General features: G+C 56.6%; 1 protein-coding gene across 1 annotated transcript; it reads left to right on the top strand.

Annotated features, from left to right (window-relative positions):
* The first annotated feature begins 14,537 nt into the window (after nucleotides 1-14,537).
* LOC126991545 (uncharacterized) lies at nucleotides 14,538-16,253 on the top strand. The gene is made up of 2 exons (XM_050850283.1): nucleotides 14,538-15,131; nucleotides 15,831-16,253. Exons 1-2 carry the CDS (start codon nucleotides 14,538-14,540, stop codon nucleotides 16,251-16,253), a joined length of 1,017 nt encoding a protein of 338 aa, XP_050706240.1.
* The last annotated feature ends 475 nt before the right edge of the window (nucleotides 16,254-16,728 follow it).

Below are 16,728 nucleotides of genomic sequence, written 5' to 3' on the forward strand. Positions count from 1 at the left end.
TAATACCAAAACAGATAGCGCACAGGCAGTACGTGTGTACACGTACACGGAGTGTGCAAGTCAGGAGCAGTAGTGTGCGGGGGTTGGCGCGAGGTGGAGGGCGCACAGCGTTGTGAGCAGCACGGGGCAGCGCGTCACCGGGCTACTGAGTGACGAGGCGCGGTACTGGTGACTTGCAGTGGAGCTAGCGGGGCAGACGTCTCGTCAGGGCGAAAGCAGCAGGTCCAATGTCGGCCCTTCCTTTAAGATTAACCCCCATAGAGGGGGGCAGGGCCTTGGCCAAATGGTGGCCCTGTAAGGGGGAGCGAGCAATGCAAGCTCGTTGCTGGTGTAGGGACGCCTCCGCCGCCGCCACAGCCACGGGTAACAGCCGGCGAGCAGCGACGGAGGCACGGGCCCTCCAGGCAGGCGCCCAGGGAGCAGCCCGTAGCGGTGCACGAGCGAGCAGCCCAACAGTCGACTATAACCGCAAAGGGTGGCCCAAAGCGAAGCGGCTGCTCGCCCGAGGAGTGCTGGCGTTCCACTGTGGCGTCCCGCCTCCAAGATTTATCCCCTAGTACCACTATAGGGGAAACGGGCCCTTGTCCTAAGACGGCCTGTTAAGAGTGCCTTCTTATGGGATTTACCCCCTAAATAGGGGGAACGGGCTTTTGTCTTACGACGGCCCGTCGCAGGGGGGAGCCCGCCGCTCGCGTGCGGCGGGTGTAGGGACACCTCCGCCGCCGCCACTTTTTCTTTGCGGATTCTCCCCCTAAATAGGGGGAACGGGCCTTTGTCAACTGAATGCCCGTCGCAGGGGGGAACCCGCCGCTGGCGTGCGGCGGGTGTAGAGGAGCCTCCGCTGCCGCCACAGCCACGGGTAACAGCCGGCGAGCAGCGACGGAGGCACGGGCTCTCTGGGCAGGCGCCCAGCAGACACCCGTAGCGGTACTCGTGCGAGCAGCCGACTGGTCAACTTGACCACGGAGGGGTGGCCCAAAGCGAGGATGACCCCACGGGTCCACCTCGCCTCCGTAGAAGGGCCACCCGGCTGCTCGCCCGAGGAGTGCTGGCGTTCCACTCGCCGCCGTTCGTTCGTTAAGGATTTACCCCCTAAAAAGGGGGAACGGGCCTTTGTCAACTGAATGCCCGTCGCAGGGGGGAACCCGCCGCTGGCGTGGGGCGGGTGTGGGCGCCGCATTTTTTTTTTTTTTTTTTTTTTTAGGAAAGAAGGGGAAGGGAAGAAGAGGGGGGGGAGTGGAAGGTAAAGTGAGAAGGGAAAATAGTAGGAGAGGAATGGTATATTACATAATTTTATTTATAATAATAATACATTGCAAATACATCAATTTGAGTTTAATCATTGTGACATTAAGTTGGTCTAGTTGTACATCATTTTATATTTAATATTTGATAATTGATATTAGTCTTATTTATACATAACTGTATTTTTCTTGATTAATGAATTAAACATGAATATTGACAATGAGTTATACTAAGGTAGCTAGCTAAACTAAGAGGTTAAATATAATTATTGAACAATTGTTAACATAGGTGTAATGGAGAAAGGCTGTGGGAATTAGTTTTGGTGATGGGCGTGTTTTTTGTTTCGGGAGTTATAGAGTTAATGAAAAATTGGGTCAGGGAAATTGTTTATTATACTTAGACTACTGGGGAAGTGTTGGTTATATTTAGTAATGGTATTATTTTCCTTAAGGGTTGTGTAAAGAGGGATTTCTAGAAGTTCTATTCTTTTCCAAATTTCTTCTGCTCTCCAGTGTAGTCTCTGATTGATGGGGAGTGTTTTTGTTTGTGTGTGTATTTCTTGTGTGGTGAGTGTGTAAGGGTATCTTTGTCCTGTGGCAAAACGGAGTGCTTTATTTTGAATTATTTGTAATTTGCTTATTTGGGTTTTGCTAAGTGTATGTGTGGGGACAGGGGGGTAGTCAAGAATTGGTAGGATTAATGTTTTTACTAGTTGTGTTTTTATTTTGGTGACATGTGAGAAAATCTGTACAGTTGGTGTAGTGTTCTTAAAGCAATTATTCTCCTGTTCTGAATGTGTTCATTGTATCCTTGTTTGGTTATTGTGAGGCCTAGAATTTTTCCTTTATTGCTGGTGAGATGTACATCGTCGTCGGCAATGATCTCCTCTTGGTGTTTTGAACCAAGTCTTACAATAGTAAATTTAGCAGAGTTGGTTTTTATTTTCCATTGTCGCTCATAGTGATTCTGGGATTCGATTTCCCGGATCATGGGCAACTGGGCCATGGCTACTGAGCGACCTGGGTAACCTGTGATCTGGGTTACGTCATCAGCGTAGGCTATATTAACGCCCCTGACTGGAGGGGGGAGTCATGAGTGTAGATAGTGAAAAGAGTTGGGGAGAGCACACTGCCCTGAGGGACACCACAGTGGAGTGAAAATAATTCACCCAGAGCCGTTCCAAGACTTATCCTCGCCTTCCTGTCTTCTAAAAAGTCGCACAAGAGCTTCTCAGTAGAAGAAGGAAGTCCGAGGTGTAAGATTTTGTACTTGAGCCCTGAGTGCCAGACTTTGTCAAAAGCTTTGGTAATGTCCCTCAGGACGACATGGCATTGTCCTGAGTCAGCTTTCAGTTGCGCTATTGACTCTGTTGCCAGAGCCAAAGCGTGCGTCGTACCCCGGCCACAGCGGAAGCCAAATTGGGAGGAGTTATATAAATTATGATATTCAAGATGAGTGCGTAGTCTTTTGTTAAGTATTCTTTCAAAAATTTTACCGGGAACTTCAAGGAGTGAAATAGGTCTAAAATTATTAGGTTGGTGGTGAGTTGTACCTTGTTTTGGGATTAGTTTAATGGTTGCTTCTTTAAATTTATCCGGAAAATAGCCAGCGGCTAGTGAGGTGTTAAAAATGTCAGTTAATCGTTGAATTGCTATTGGGGGGAGATGCTTTAAGATCGTTTTGTTAATTCCGCTATGGCCGGGGCAAGTCTTCTTCAGGTGAGTAATGAATGCAGTCGTTTCGTCGCAAGTAATGGGGGAAGAAAGTGGGCTGTCCTCAGTTACAAGTCGATTGGGGTCAGCGTAGTCGTAGGGAACGGTCCTGTGTAGGTTGTTCTGTAGGAAATTTCTGACTCTATTGTCATTTTCGTCATCGTGGTCAGGGTCATCCTCGTCAGTGAAAACGTTTTGCCAGTGTAGTCTGTGTATCAGTTCTTTGTCATTGTCAGAGTAAACTTTAACGTTGTCTGGAGAAAGTAGGTATTGAGGTGAATTGTCTCCGGTCCCCATCAGATTTTTAATTTTTCTCCAGAATGTCGCAGGGTCACTGTGATGGGAGGCAGTTTCAGTCAGGATGTTTTTCCAGTTATTGTCACTGTCACTTCGTAGGGAGGTATGAAGTCTTTCTTGAAGTCGTTTGTATTGTCGGTATAAGTCGTAAGTCCAACCATTGGTTACACCGTAACGTCTGAGGGCGTCAAATTGAACTATGAGGGTTCGGGAGAGGTGGCTAAAGGTTGAGGTAAAAAGGGTCCTGTACGAGGTGGTGGGGATGTTATTGGTTATGGAGTCAGAGATGGTTTGGTACCAGTCGTCTAGGTAATGGTCTATGTCTTCGAGTAAGGGATAGTCTGTGACGTTGGTCTCTAGTTTGTCTCTAATATCAGTTTTGAATTTAGTCCAGTCAGCTTTAGCAAAGTCTGGTCGTTTAGGGATAGGGATCTGAATGGGTTTAGTGGCAAGCGTCATTATTATGGGAATATGGTCACTCGTCGTAAGGGGTCCCTGGGAGATGTGGATGTTGTGATATGTTCTGTTGTTGGTGAGGATGATATCAGGTGTTGTGGCGGTGTTGTGGGCAAAGTAAGTAGGAAAATGTGGGCCAATGTGTCTAAGCGTTCTGTTAGTGATAAGGTGGTGTACTTGGCGTCCTTTAGTGTTGGTGTGTCTGTAGCCTAAGATAGGGTGGTTTGCATTTAAGTCGGTAATCATGTAGACAGGAATGTTGCGACGGAACAGTGTAAAGAAGTCGGGGATTGGTAAGTAGTTACGGGTTAAAGTGTAGCAATGAGAATTTTGCCCGTAGCAGTGTCTATTTCAACAGCGAGTGTATCTGAAATGAAATCATCAAGTAGTCTGTGTGTGATGTTGTGTCTGACGGCTATGGCAGTGCCGTCTGTAGGAGAGTTGGTGTGGTTGCGTTTGTAGACGGTGAAGCCGTATATTTTAAGTGGAATGTCCTCAGGAACCCCGTGACTGTTGATCAGTATAACGTCAGCGTTAAGGGTCTTATATGTCTCAGTCAGATGGTATCGTCGGTCCCTCCAGTTCAGTACGTTATGTTGCACTACCCTGATTAGGTCGTTGAATATTTATTTTTGTTGGAGTGGCGAGTCTGACGGTGCATGTCAGGTTGGAGGAGAGTGGCGTCACGCCTTGACAGGATGGCAGTCTTGGCCAAGTTAGGGTTGATGAGGTGTGTGGGCTGTGTGTTTTTGTTCTTTGGTTTTTCTTTCTTGAGGGTAGGAGAAGGAGAAGAGGAAGTGTTGGAGGTGGGAGAAGTGTTTGTTTGTTCAGGGAGAGTTAGTTCTGGGAGAGAGGTGGGAGAAGTAGGAGTTTGTTCAGGGAGAGAGGTGGGAGAAGTGGGAACAGGAAGAAGGGGGGTAGAAGGGGAAGGAGTAGGAGTTGAGGTGTGGGCAGGCAGGTTAGTAGTTTCTTCTTGGTTAGACGTTGTGGGAGCAGCCGGGAGGCCGAGGATCGCTCTGGAGTTCAGCTCTTCTCCGACGACAATCGGAGCGATGTTGTTTCTCTCGAGCAGCCTGTTGAGGGTGCCCTCGAAAGAACCGGGTTCTCCTGCATCCTTGGCCAAGGCAATCAGCACGGCAGTGTATATTTTCTCCCCTGTTGCAGCCGGAATGAGTTGAGGTGCAGAGTTGAGGAGAGGGAAAAGGGCTGAGGCTGCTTGGCTGTAGCTTGTTGGTTTGTTTTTTGCCTCTTCCTTGGCTTTAGCAACAGCTGCCCTCCTGAGAGGGCACTTGAAGGCTAGAGTGCGGTTGGCACCACCGCAGTTGAGGCATTTCTTGACATTGGAGGGTCAGTCCCTCCAAGTGTGTCCCTCTGCAGCACATTCAGAGCAGACTTTGTGTTATTTTGGCATGTCACAGTCTCTGGCAACGTGCTCCTCGATTTTGTAGCAGCGCATACAGTTCTTCAATGCGTGGAATTCTTCTTGTTGGACCTGGTGAGGAGGGACTCTGGTATTGAAGAACTTGACTCCCAGGTCTAGGGCTCTCAGCGCTGGTGCGGTGGTGCGGAAGGTGATTTTCAGAATCTTGCTGTTCGGGAATTTGTATACCGAGTCGATTGAGTTGATGGTGTACTCATTGACCCGGTATATTTCATTGATGAGTTCTTCAGGGGAGTGGGCGTAAGCGTCTTCATCAATACCGAAGAGCAGCACCGTTCTCTTGGCCCTCAGGTCAGGGGGCATCACTGCAGTGAAGTCATTTTCTTTTAGGGCATCAGCACAGTCATTGTTGAAGACTGTGTCAACCTCCTCGTCACGGCTGGTTATGACGAGGTAGCCATCTTTAAGGGGGATGATTCTGGCAGCGTAGATGTCGTGCTGTCCCAGAATGTCCAAAAGCGACAGTTTGGTGTCTCGGCAGGGGGAGGGATGCTTAATTTTAACTCTTGCCATCTTGACTCATGGAGGAAGGGAAAATGGCCTCCTACCTACCTCTGTCGTGTTGCTGACGGTGAAAGGGAGCCCACTTCGACAGTGGGGTTGCACGACAGAGCACTAACTAGCAGCTTGGTGCCCTGCTGATCCTGTGTTTAAGGCAGCTAGAAGAGCCCCCCCTTGTGCATATAGCCGCGGGGTTCACCTTCACACAGGGCAGCTTCCGGGGCGGTGGCCAGAAAAGGTCATAGGAAGAGAGGGGGATGGGGATAAAGTCAGAAGAAAAGCAAAGTGGGTAATTAAACAACAAAACAATGATTCTCTTTGGTTGAGCAAGAGCTCAGAGTAGTGTTGAAACAGCAACAGCAGCAGCAGACACAGCAACAGCAGCAGCAGACACAGCAACAGCAGCAGCAGACACAGCAACAGCAGCAGCAGGAGCAGCAGCAGTTGAAGCGCCAGCAGCAGGAGCCTCGGCAGCGGAAGGAAACAGCAACAGCAGCGGCAGGAAACAGCAACAGCAACGGGGTGAGATTGCTGGAGTCTCCCCTCAAAGCGGCTCTTCCCCACAGAGCGCGGGGCAGAGAGACGTGGAAGGAGGCGTCAGCCAATGGGAGAAGCCGGCGGGGCAGGGGGCGGGGCGGAGCGGCTGGCACAGGGAGGAAGCCACGGGCCAAAGCGCTGCGCGCGCCGGAGGAGGGGCCGGGCGGCCCGCTCGAGCAAGATGATTGGTTGGAGGCTGGTGGCGAGTGGAGAAGCGCGCGCAGGAGCGGCGAGAGCCTGCGGCGGTGAAGCTCTCTCGGCGGCGAGAGCCTGCGGCGGTGAAGCTCTCTCGGGGGAGAGCGAGGAGCAGCGTGAGTCTGACCAGGGAGGCAGACTATGCGCGCGCAGGGGTTTCGCTCGTCTCTACCAAGGCAGCGGGAGTGACAGCTGACCGAGCGGAGCGCGGTAGCAAACGTCTACTCTCGAAGGCGGCTGGGAAGAGAATAGGGCGCCGCATCCTTTTTTTTTTCCTTCCTTTCCAGATTTACCCCCTAAAAAGGGGGAACGGGCCTTTGTCACTGTGGACGGCCCGTCGCAGAGGGGAGCCCGCCGCGGGCGTGCGGCGGGTGGGGGAGCCCTTCCGTCGCCGCCACAGCCATGGGTATAAGCCAGGGGGCAGCGACGGAGGAACGGGCCCTCCGAGCTCTGGCTCAGGAGCAGCCCGCTCGTGTGGGCGAGCAATGCAAGCTCGTTGCGGGACGCCTCAGCCGCCGCCACAGCCACGGGTAACAGCCGGCGAGCAGCGACGGAGGCACGGGCTCTCTGGGCAGGCGCCCAGCAGACACCCGTAGCGGTGCACGGGCGAGCAGCCGACCGGTCGACTTGACTGCCGCGGTGGGGCCCTAAGCGAGGATAACCAGGCGGGTCAACCACGCCGCGGCAGAAGGACCCCCCAGCTGCTCGCCCGAGGAGTGCTGGCGTTCCACTTCCGCATCCATCCATTTCCATTTAAGATTAACCCCCTTAAAAGGGGGACAGGGCCTTGGCCAAATGGCGGCCCTGTAAGGGGTGGGCGAGCAATGCAAGCTCGTTGCGGGTCTAGGGACGCCTCCGCCGCCGCCACAGCCACGGGTAACAGCCGGCGAGCAGCGACGGAGGCACGGGCCCTCCGGGCAGGCGCCCAGGGAGCAGCCCGTAGCGGTGCACGAGCGAGCAGCCCAGCAGTCGACTATAACCGCAGAGGGGTCACCCTCACCTCTGCAGAAGGGCCACCCGGCTGCTCGCCCGAGGAGTGCTGGCGGTCCACTGCCGCATCTTGCTTTTGCTTTAATAGTTTATTGGTAACCTTTACATAAGACATAAACAAAAAAAATAAACATGAAAAATTACAAAAATAATCAGTTACCAAAGCAGGCTCTAAACAAGCAGCCTGCCCGATGTACTGTACATATACTACACTTGGTACAAATCTATCAAAAATTACACGTGGGGGAAATGTCTTTTTAATCACAGGTCACCGGCGTAGTAGCTCGCGAGCTCCTCGTCGGTGAGGTCCCTGTCTGCATTCAGGAAGTGGTCTTCGTCCACGCCTCCGACGTCGACCTCGTCCTCCGAGACGTCTTCTTCCTCATATGTCGCCCACTCAACCTCCTGCTTGTGGTCGAAGTGGCGTGGGGGGTTACCCAGTGGGCGGGCCGTGCAGATGGAGGCAGGGAGCGGCTTCCCTTCACGGAGTGTCCTCCTCACTAAGGGGAGGGCTGTCTCGTGCGGGATCCTCTCGAACCTGGCCTCCTCCTCTTGCTCAGTGAGGTGTTCGTAGCGGATCAGAAGATCCACCAGCTCGCCCTCACTGAAGGTGTAGATCCGTGGGGTCTGGGTCGCCTGGCAGCTACTGGGGGCCTCGCGGGGTGCTGGCTCCTCCGTAGTCGTCGGCGCGTCCCTCGTCTCAGGTGTCTGGTCCCTGGTCCTCTTTTTCTTGTTGGCGGGTACCTCCGGGGACACTACTGGGGGTGTCACCTCGGCTGTCGCCTCTGCCGTCTCCGTCCTCGTCAGACGTGGTGGGTCCACCTCCATCTCCCTGGCGGGAGACTTTGGTGTCGGGACGCTCTGCTCCGTGGGTCCCGTCCTCCTCCTCCGTCTGCGGCGCCTCCTCTTCCGTCCTTCTCCGTGGGGTGTCGTCCTCTCCTCCGTGGGCGGCTGCATAGGCCGCGCTGCTGCCGGGTCCGCCGAAGACGTCGTCCTCCGCAGCTTGGCACCCGGGATTCTGCAGAGCCGAGCGGGGCACCTGCGGTTCCAGGCATGGTGCCCGGTGCTGCAGTTCGGGCACACAGCCACCGGGCGCGCCACACCTTCCCGAAGGCGGCGAACGCAGTCCCTCGTAGCGTGGTCCCTGCTGCACACGCCGCACAGCTCCTCTGTCCTCGTACACTGCCGCTGCCTGTGGCCGAAGGCCTGGCACTTGAAACAGCGCACAGGCTCCGGCACGTAGCGGCGGCAGGTGAATCGTCCCCAGCATCCGAGGTCCAGCGAGGCGGGGACACGTCCCACAGCGTCAGCTGCACACTCCGGGTGGGCAGGCGTCGTCCGTGGCCGGCGTTGTAGTGGCACCTCACAGCAGCTGCAACGCAGGGGTGCGCCAACACCGTGTCCAATGGGAGGTGGGTAGGGTATCCAAGCAGGACACCCTTCACCGCCGCCTCCTTTTTCTCCAAGGTGATGCCGCGGGTCCGTCCAGCAGCAATCTCGTCCAGGGTGGTGGCGTGGTCCCAGTCCCACGCACGGATGAGGAAGTCCCCCGCGCGGGAGACCGTCACCCGGAGTCGCAGCTTCCGCTCGTCCTCCATCCACCGAATGGCCTGGTAGTGGGTGCTGAAGTCCGAAGACACCAGCCTCCACTCCGGCAGGGGTCCGCTCGATCGGTCCTCCCCGCCGTCCTCGTGAAGCGTCCTCCTTCGGGCCCGCTTGCTCTGCACGCGGGTCCATCCGTCCCCGTCGTCAGGAGCGGACTCCGTGGGCCGCTTCCTTCTTGCCGCCATAGCAGAGGCGGGAGCTGAAAGCTCAACCGGGCCGTCTGCAGGGGCAAGTCAGGGAGAGCAGCAGTGAGGAGAGAGGGTCATCACTCACTGCTATCCGTTTCTTCTTCTTCTAGGTTTACCCCCTAAAAAGGGGGAACGGGCCTCTGTCACTGTGGACGGCCCGTCGCAGAGGGGAACCCGCCGCGGGCGTGCGGCGGGTGGGGGAGCCCTTCCGGCGCCGCCTCAGCCACGGGTATAAACCGGGGGGCAGCGACGGAGGAACGGGCCCTCCGAGCTCTGGCTCAGGAGCAGCCCGCTCGTGTGGGCGAGCAATGCAAGCTCGTTGCGGGACGCCTCCGCCGCCGCCACAGCCACGGGTAACAGCCGGCGAGCAGCGACGGAGGCACGGGCTCTCTGGGCAGGCGCCCAGCAGACACCCGTAGCGGTGCACGGGCGAGCAGCCGACCGATCGACTTGACTGCCGCGGTGGGGCCCTAAGCGAGGATGACCAAGCGGGTCAACCACGCCGCAGCAGAAGGACCCCCCGGCCGCTCGCCCGAGGAGTGCTGGCGGTCCACTGACTGCTATCTTTTCTTCTTTCTTCTAGGTTTACCCCCTAAAAAGGGGGAACGGGCCTTTGTCACTGTGGACGGCCCGTCGCAGAGGGGAACCCGCCGCGGGCGTGCGGCGGGTGGGGGAGCCCTTCCGTCGCCGCCTCAGCCACGGGTATAAACCGGGGGGCAGCGACGGAGGAACGGGCCCACCGAGCTCTGGCTCAGGAGCAGCCCGCTCGTGTGGGCGAGCAATGCAAGCTCGTTGCGGGACGCCTCCGCCGCCGCCACAGCCACGGGTAACAGCCGGCGAGCAGCGACGGAGGCACGGGCTCACTGGGCAGGCGCCCAGCAGACACCCGTAGCGGTGCAAGGGCGAGCAGCCGACCGATCGACTTGACTGCCGCGGTGGGGCCCTAAGCGAGGATGACCAAGCGGATCAACCACGCCGCAGCAGAAGGACCCCCCGGCCGCTCGCCCGAGGAGTGCTGGCGGTCCACTGACTGCTATCCGTTCTTCTTCTTCTAGGTTGACCCCCTAAAAAGGGGGAACGGGCCTTTGTCACTGTGGACGGCCCGTCGCAGAGGGGAACCCGCCGCGGGCGTGCGGCGGGTGGGGGAGCCCTTCCGTCGCCGCCTCAGCCACGGGTATAAACCGGGGGGCAGCGACGGAGGAACGGGCCCTCCGAGCTCTGGCTCAGGAGCAGCCCGCTCGTGAGGGCGAGCAATGCAAGCTCGTTGCGGGACGCCTCCGCCGCCGCCACAGCCACGGGTAACAGCCGGCGAGCAGCGACGGAGGCACGGGCTCTATGGGCAGGCGCCCAGCAGACACCCGTAGCGGTGCACGGGCGAGCAGCCGACCGATCGACTTGACTGCCGCGGTGGGGCCCTAAGCGAGGATGACCAAGCGGGTCAACCACGCCGCAGCAGAAGGACCCCCCGGCCTCGTTCGTTCGTTTTAGGTTTACCCCCTAAAAAAGGGGGAACGGGCCTTTGTCACTGTGGACGGCCCGTCGCAGAGGGGGACCCGCCGCGGGCGTGCGGCGGGTGGGGGAGCCCTTCCGTCGCCGCCTCAGCCACGGGTATAAACCGGGGGGCAGCGACGGAGGAACGGGCCCTCCGAGCTCTGGCTCAGGAGCAGCCCGCTCGTGAGGGCGAGCAATGCAAGCTCGTTGCGGGACGCCTCCGCCGCCGCCACAGCCACGGGTAACAGCCGGCGAGCAGCGACGGAGGCACGGGCTCTCTGGGCAGGCGCCCAGCAGACACCCGTAGCGGTGCACGGGCGAGCAGCCGACCGATCGACTTGACTGCCACGGTGGGGCCCTAAGCGAGGATGACCAAGCGGGTCAACCACGCCGCAGCAGAAGGACCCCCCGGCCGCTCGCCCGAGGAGTGCTGGCGGTCCACTGCCCCCCCGGCCTGCCTTCCTTCCTTTTCAGATTTACCCCCTAAAAAGGGGGAACGGGCCTTTGTCACTGTGGACGGCCCGTCGCAGAGGGGAACCCGCCGCGGGCGTGCGGCGGGTGGGGGAGCCCTTCCGTCGCCGCCTCAGCCACGGGTATATGCCGGGGTGCAGCGACGGAGGAACGGGCCCTCCGAGCTCTGGCTCAGGAGCAGCCCTCTCGTGTGGGCGAGCAATGCAAGCTCGTTGCGGGACGCCTCCGCCGCCGCCACAGCCACGGGTAACAGCCGGCGAGCAGCGACGGAGGCACGGGCTCTCTGGGCAGGCGCCCAGCAGACACCCGTAGCGGTGCACGGGCGAGCAGCCGACCGGTCGACTTGACTGCCGCGGTGGGGCCCGAAGCGAGGATGACCAGGCGGGTCAACCACGCCGCAGCAGAAGGACCCCCCAGCTGCCCGCCCGAGGAGTGCTGGCGTTCCACTGCCCCCGGCCTTTTATTTTTTTTATTTTTTTTTTTTTTATTTTTTTTTTTTACCCCCTAAAAAGGGGGAACGGGCCTTTGTCACAGTGGACGGCCCGTCGTAGAGGGGAACCCGCCGCGGGCGTGCGGCGGGTGGGGGAGCCCTTCCGTCGCCGCCTCAGCCACGGGTATAAACCGGGGGGCAGCGACGGAGGAACGGGCCCTCCGAGCTCTGGCTCAAGGAGCAGCCCGCTCGTGTGGGCGAGCAATGCAAGCTCGTTGCGGGAGCCTCCGCCGCCGCCACAGCCACGGGTAACAGCCGGCGAGCAGCGACGGAGGCACGGGGTCTCTGGGCAGGCGCCCAGCAGACACCCGTAGCGGTGCACGGGCGAGCAGCCGACCGATCGACTTGACTGCCGCGGTGGGGCCCTAAGCGAGGATGACCAAGCGGGTCAACCACGCCGCAGCAGAAGGACCCCCCGGCCGCTCGCCCGAGGAGTGCTGGCGGTCCACTGAACCACGCCATTCCATTCCATTTAAGATTAACCCTGGGTAGCCCCAGGGGAAACGGGCCCTAGTCTATTGACGGCCCGTTAGGTGGACTGCATGAAAAAAAAAATTAGCGAGGGGGCGGGTATCGTCGGACGAGCTGTTCCAGGGCCGCCTCTCCGAGGTGGAAGAGAAGTTCAGGGGCAGAGTGTCCCTTAGGGTTTGGGGTCAGGTCTCTCGTGAGCGGGCATTCTAGTATGTAATGTAGTAGCGGGCAATCTTGCTCTTCGTCACAGTGCTCGCATTCCCTCCACCTGATGTCTTCAGGATCGAGTTCTGAGAGGCATTTGTAGCCGAGACGCAGGCGGTGCAGCTGGATACTGATGGGGCGAGGGTGGGTGATACCTACTCGCCAGCGTCCCATGTCCGTAGCGGCCGCGTACCAGCAGCCTGAAGGGGAGCCCTGAGCTACACAGTGCTCCAGTGCAGCAGCGATGCTTCGCCCAGCATGTGAAAGGAAGGTGGTTCGGAGGTGGCTGAGACTGGGGGGCAGGTGGATGTTAACTGCAGGGAGGAGTGTAGCATCTTTCGCCGCTGCATCAGCTGCCTCGTTGCCCTCAACACCCGAGTGGCTTGGCAACCAGACAAGTGTTGCGCGTCGGCCAGCAGCCTCTAAGGCCCCCAGAGTTCGCCAGATGGAGGTGATGAGGCGGATATTGTCAGCAAGGCTGTCTCGGTCGATGGCCTGGAGGGCAGTCATCGAGTCCGAGTAGACTATGACAGGCCCCGCTGCCGATTCTTCAGCGTGGAGAAGGGCCATCGAGATGGCCGCCAGTTCCGCCTGCGTGGAGGAGCTTCCATCGGGAAGGCGGTAAAGAGCAGTCTCTTCCCCACTCACAAATGCAGCCCCAACAGCCCGCGTCAGGTGGTGAATGGAGCCGTCGGTGAAGTACACGGCTGTACGGGGAGGAGGCGCACCAGCAACACGCCCCAGGGCCTCGCGCCGAAGCTCCTCGGTGGAAAGGTGCTTTCTTAACAGGAAGGGGCCGGAGAGATAGAAGAAAGGAGCGGGGTCGCCAGGGTGGAGGGGGAACATAGGCTGGCACTGGGAGGTCAAGGGGCGCTGTCAGCATGTGCGCCAGATCGTTCTCGCTGATAACCCGGGCGACGCCGGATTGCCATGTCTGCCGCCGGAAGAGGAGGGGGTCATGGTGGAGAGACCGTCTCACTCGCTCAGCAAGGGGAGCCGCCTCCGCATCGCGTAGCAGGGTGACGATGTGGCCCACACCGAGCTGCTTGACACGCTCGGCGACGCAGCAGATGAATGCCTCTGCCCGCATACACACGCATTTAGTCCAGCGGGGGGTGCCGAGCAGGGTACGGAGTGCGTAGTTCTGTGCAGTCTCGAGCGGGTTCAAGGAGGAGGGAGGCAGCGTGAAGAGGCATGGAGCAGCGTAGTCAAGGCAGGACCGGACTGCGCTAACATAAAAGGAGCGCAGAACACGGTCCCCGGCCCCACAGGAGGGACTTGCCATGGCCCGCATGATGTTAATGCGGGATACCATCTTCGCTCGGACGGAAGCTATGCACGGCTTAAAGGAAAGGCGGGAGTCGAGGAGAATGCCCAGGTACTTGAACTGAGGGACCCAAGGCACGGGGATGGCGTCGATGTAGAGGGGTCAGGGGAAGGGCATAACCAAACGGCCCTTCGACTTGGCCGGGTTGGGCACGAGGCCAAGATCATTGCAGGAGACAAGGAGGCGGCGGAGCATGGCGCGGGCCCGAGCCACGTGGTTGGGCCCTGAGGCGACGATGGCGATGTCATCCGCGTAGCTCAGGACCCGGGCCTGCCCGTTCCCCTGGAGGCGTACGAGCTGCTCCACCAAGAGGTTGAAGAGGAGAGGGCTGAGAATGCCTCCTTGCGGCGTCCCATTTTCAAAGGCCTTCGAAGTGGAGGAGGTGCCTTGAAAGCGGACAGTCGCCGTCCGACCCTGCAGGTACTGCCCGACCCAGCTGAGCAGGAGACCGTGCACGCCCTTTGCAGCCAATATGGAGAGAATGGCAGGAGTGGAGGCCATCTCGAAGGCCTTCTCGATATCGAGAAAGACCACCACTGCCTTGCCGCCAACAACCCCCGACAGGAGAGTCGATATACAGTCACGCGTGCCTTTGCCCCGGCGAAAAGCGAAGAGATGGCGATGAAGGGGACCTAGCGCCCACTCAAGACGAGCGAAGAGCACCCGCTCCATCGTCTTGCCCAGGCAGCTAATGAGGGAGATGGGGCGGTATTGCGTGGCATCCCCTGCCTTCGGGATGGGGACAATGGCAGCGGACTTCCATGCAGTGGGGACAGTGCGAGAGGCGTAGGAGGCGTTGAAGAGGTGGAGTATCTCCGCTTCCATGGCAGAACCAGCATTGCGCAGCATAGAATAGCTGATCTTGTCCTCCCCTGGCGAGGTGTTGCGGCCCGGAATAGCACGCCGGAGCTCATGGATGAGAAGGACAGCGTCCGCTGGATGTGGCAGGAGGCAAGCCCGCTGGTTTGTTTGGGAAAAAGCGTCTCTTCCGACAGTGACACACGGACGAGTAATTGAAACACTGAGATCATACAATGAAAAATACAAGAAAATCTTGAAACCATACAAGGCTCGGAAGGGCAATGACAAGTACAAGCAACAACTTGAACAGTTTAGAGAAGACTCAGATAAATTATTTGACATTAGCAAATGCAAATGTGTAGATTTCCTAATGAGCTGTAAGTGCAAAAGAGCAGACAAAGTACCACTCAGTGAAAGAGACTTTCTAGTGGACCAGAGAGGAGCCAGGAAGATGATTATAGGAGGCATCGATTTGATGGATACAAAGAGGCTACAGAAGAAAATATCCAGGAAAGAAAGTGAATCAAGAAGACACAGTGACAGCATTCAGCAAGAACAATCGAAGCAGCAATGCAATTCTAGAAGCTACAATGTGGAAGACAAGGACGACGACACAGATACCAGCGATGAAGATGACACTCTATCTAAGTCACACTGTAAACATGATCTACCAACACCAGAGAGTAAACGACAAAAAAGGGCGATGACTGTACGATTACCATCTTTGGCTAAAGCTTGCGATAGAACGGGCGTCTCAGATCGAGCAGCAGCCATTATTGCCTCATCTGTGCTACAAGACATGGGAATTGTGTCTCCAAATGACACCTCCAAAGTCATTGATCGTAGTAAAATTCGCCGAAAAAGAAGCAGAACTCGTCAAGAACTGACAAAACTAGACTCAGACAGCAGTATGACATGCTTTCCTGGATTGTACTTTGACGGTCGGAAGGATAAAACGATGAAAAATGTACGAGATGCCGCAGGACATGGCCACCGGGACAGAGTTACGGAAGAGCACGTCAGCATTATTTGTGAACCAGGTTCATCATACTTTGGCCATGTGATGCCGTCAAGTGGATCAAGCAAGGCGATTTCCAAAGCAATCTTTGAATGCTTGACTGTGCGAAGTGTGGATCTCGACAGTGTGAAAGTTGTCGGATGTGACGGAACCGCTGTCAATACTGGACATAATGGTGGAGTTATTCGGCAGTTTGAGGAATTACTACAAAAACCGCTACAATGGCTTGTGTGCTTATTACATACTAACGAGCTCCTTCTGCGACACCTGTTTCAGCATTTAGATGGAGCAACTACAGGACCTAAGTGCTTCTCAGGACCAATAGGGAAAGCTCTCACAGCATGCACGGAACTCCATATAACATCATATGAACCGATACCACTATTACAGCCACTGCCGCATGTTGATGTGAAGGACCTGAGCACTGACCAGCAGTACCTGTGGCAGATGTGTCAAGCTGTCAGCAAAGGACACTGTCCCTGTGATCTAGCATTGCGAAAACCAGGACTAATGAACCACTCGCGATGGTTGACAACGGCCAACAGAATCCTGCGCCTCTATGTTGGCCTCGATACACCATCCAACAACATCAAAACTCTTGTCACATTCATCATCCGCGTCTACGCCCCAACATGGTTCGCCATCAAAACACAGCCATCATGTAAAGATGGAGCCAAGCATCTGCACGGGATGATGGTGAGAACACGGTACCTCAGCTCCTCTCTAAAGAAAGTCATCGACCCGGTGATTCAGCGAAATGGCTTCTGCGGTCACCCCGAGAACGTGATATTAGCCATGATAACAGATGAGTGACCACATATAAGGGAACTTGGACTCAGAAGAATCATGAAGGCAAGATCACATGTGTCTGCAAACAAAATCCGCAGATTTCAAGTGCCACCACTCAACCTCAACGCGACCGAATACCATGACATGGTCGATTGGCAGACTTTGACCGTGACGGAGCCTCCTGTTATGATGGATATGACGAACAACGAATTGAAGGACATGATCTCTGCTCAAATTTCACCAAGTGTCATCTTCCCTCGCTTCCCTTGTCACACACAGGCAGTGGAAAGATGTGTGAAGCTAGTTACCGAAGCTTCAGCCGCTGTGTGTGGCGAGACGTCCCGCCATGGATTTATTCGGGCTCGCATTGCTTCTCGGCAGCTTATGCCGAAACTTGAGTCTAAAAGTGACTATAAGTTCTGAATTGACCATTAACCATGCATGCATAGTTCAGATTATATCATTAGCATAATAGTGTGCTAAAATCACAGAAAATATA

This window comes from Eriocheir sinensis, unplaced genomic scaffold (assembly GCF_024679095.1).
Source record: "Eriocheir sinensis breed Jianghai 21 unplaced genomic scaffold, ASM2467909v1 Scaffold3, whole genome shotgun sequence".
Classification (NCBI taxonomy): domain Eukaryota; kingdom Metazoa; phylum Arthropoda; class Malacostraca; order Decapoda; family Varunidae; genus Eriocheir; species Eriocheir sinensis.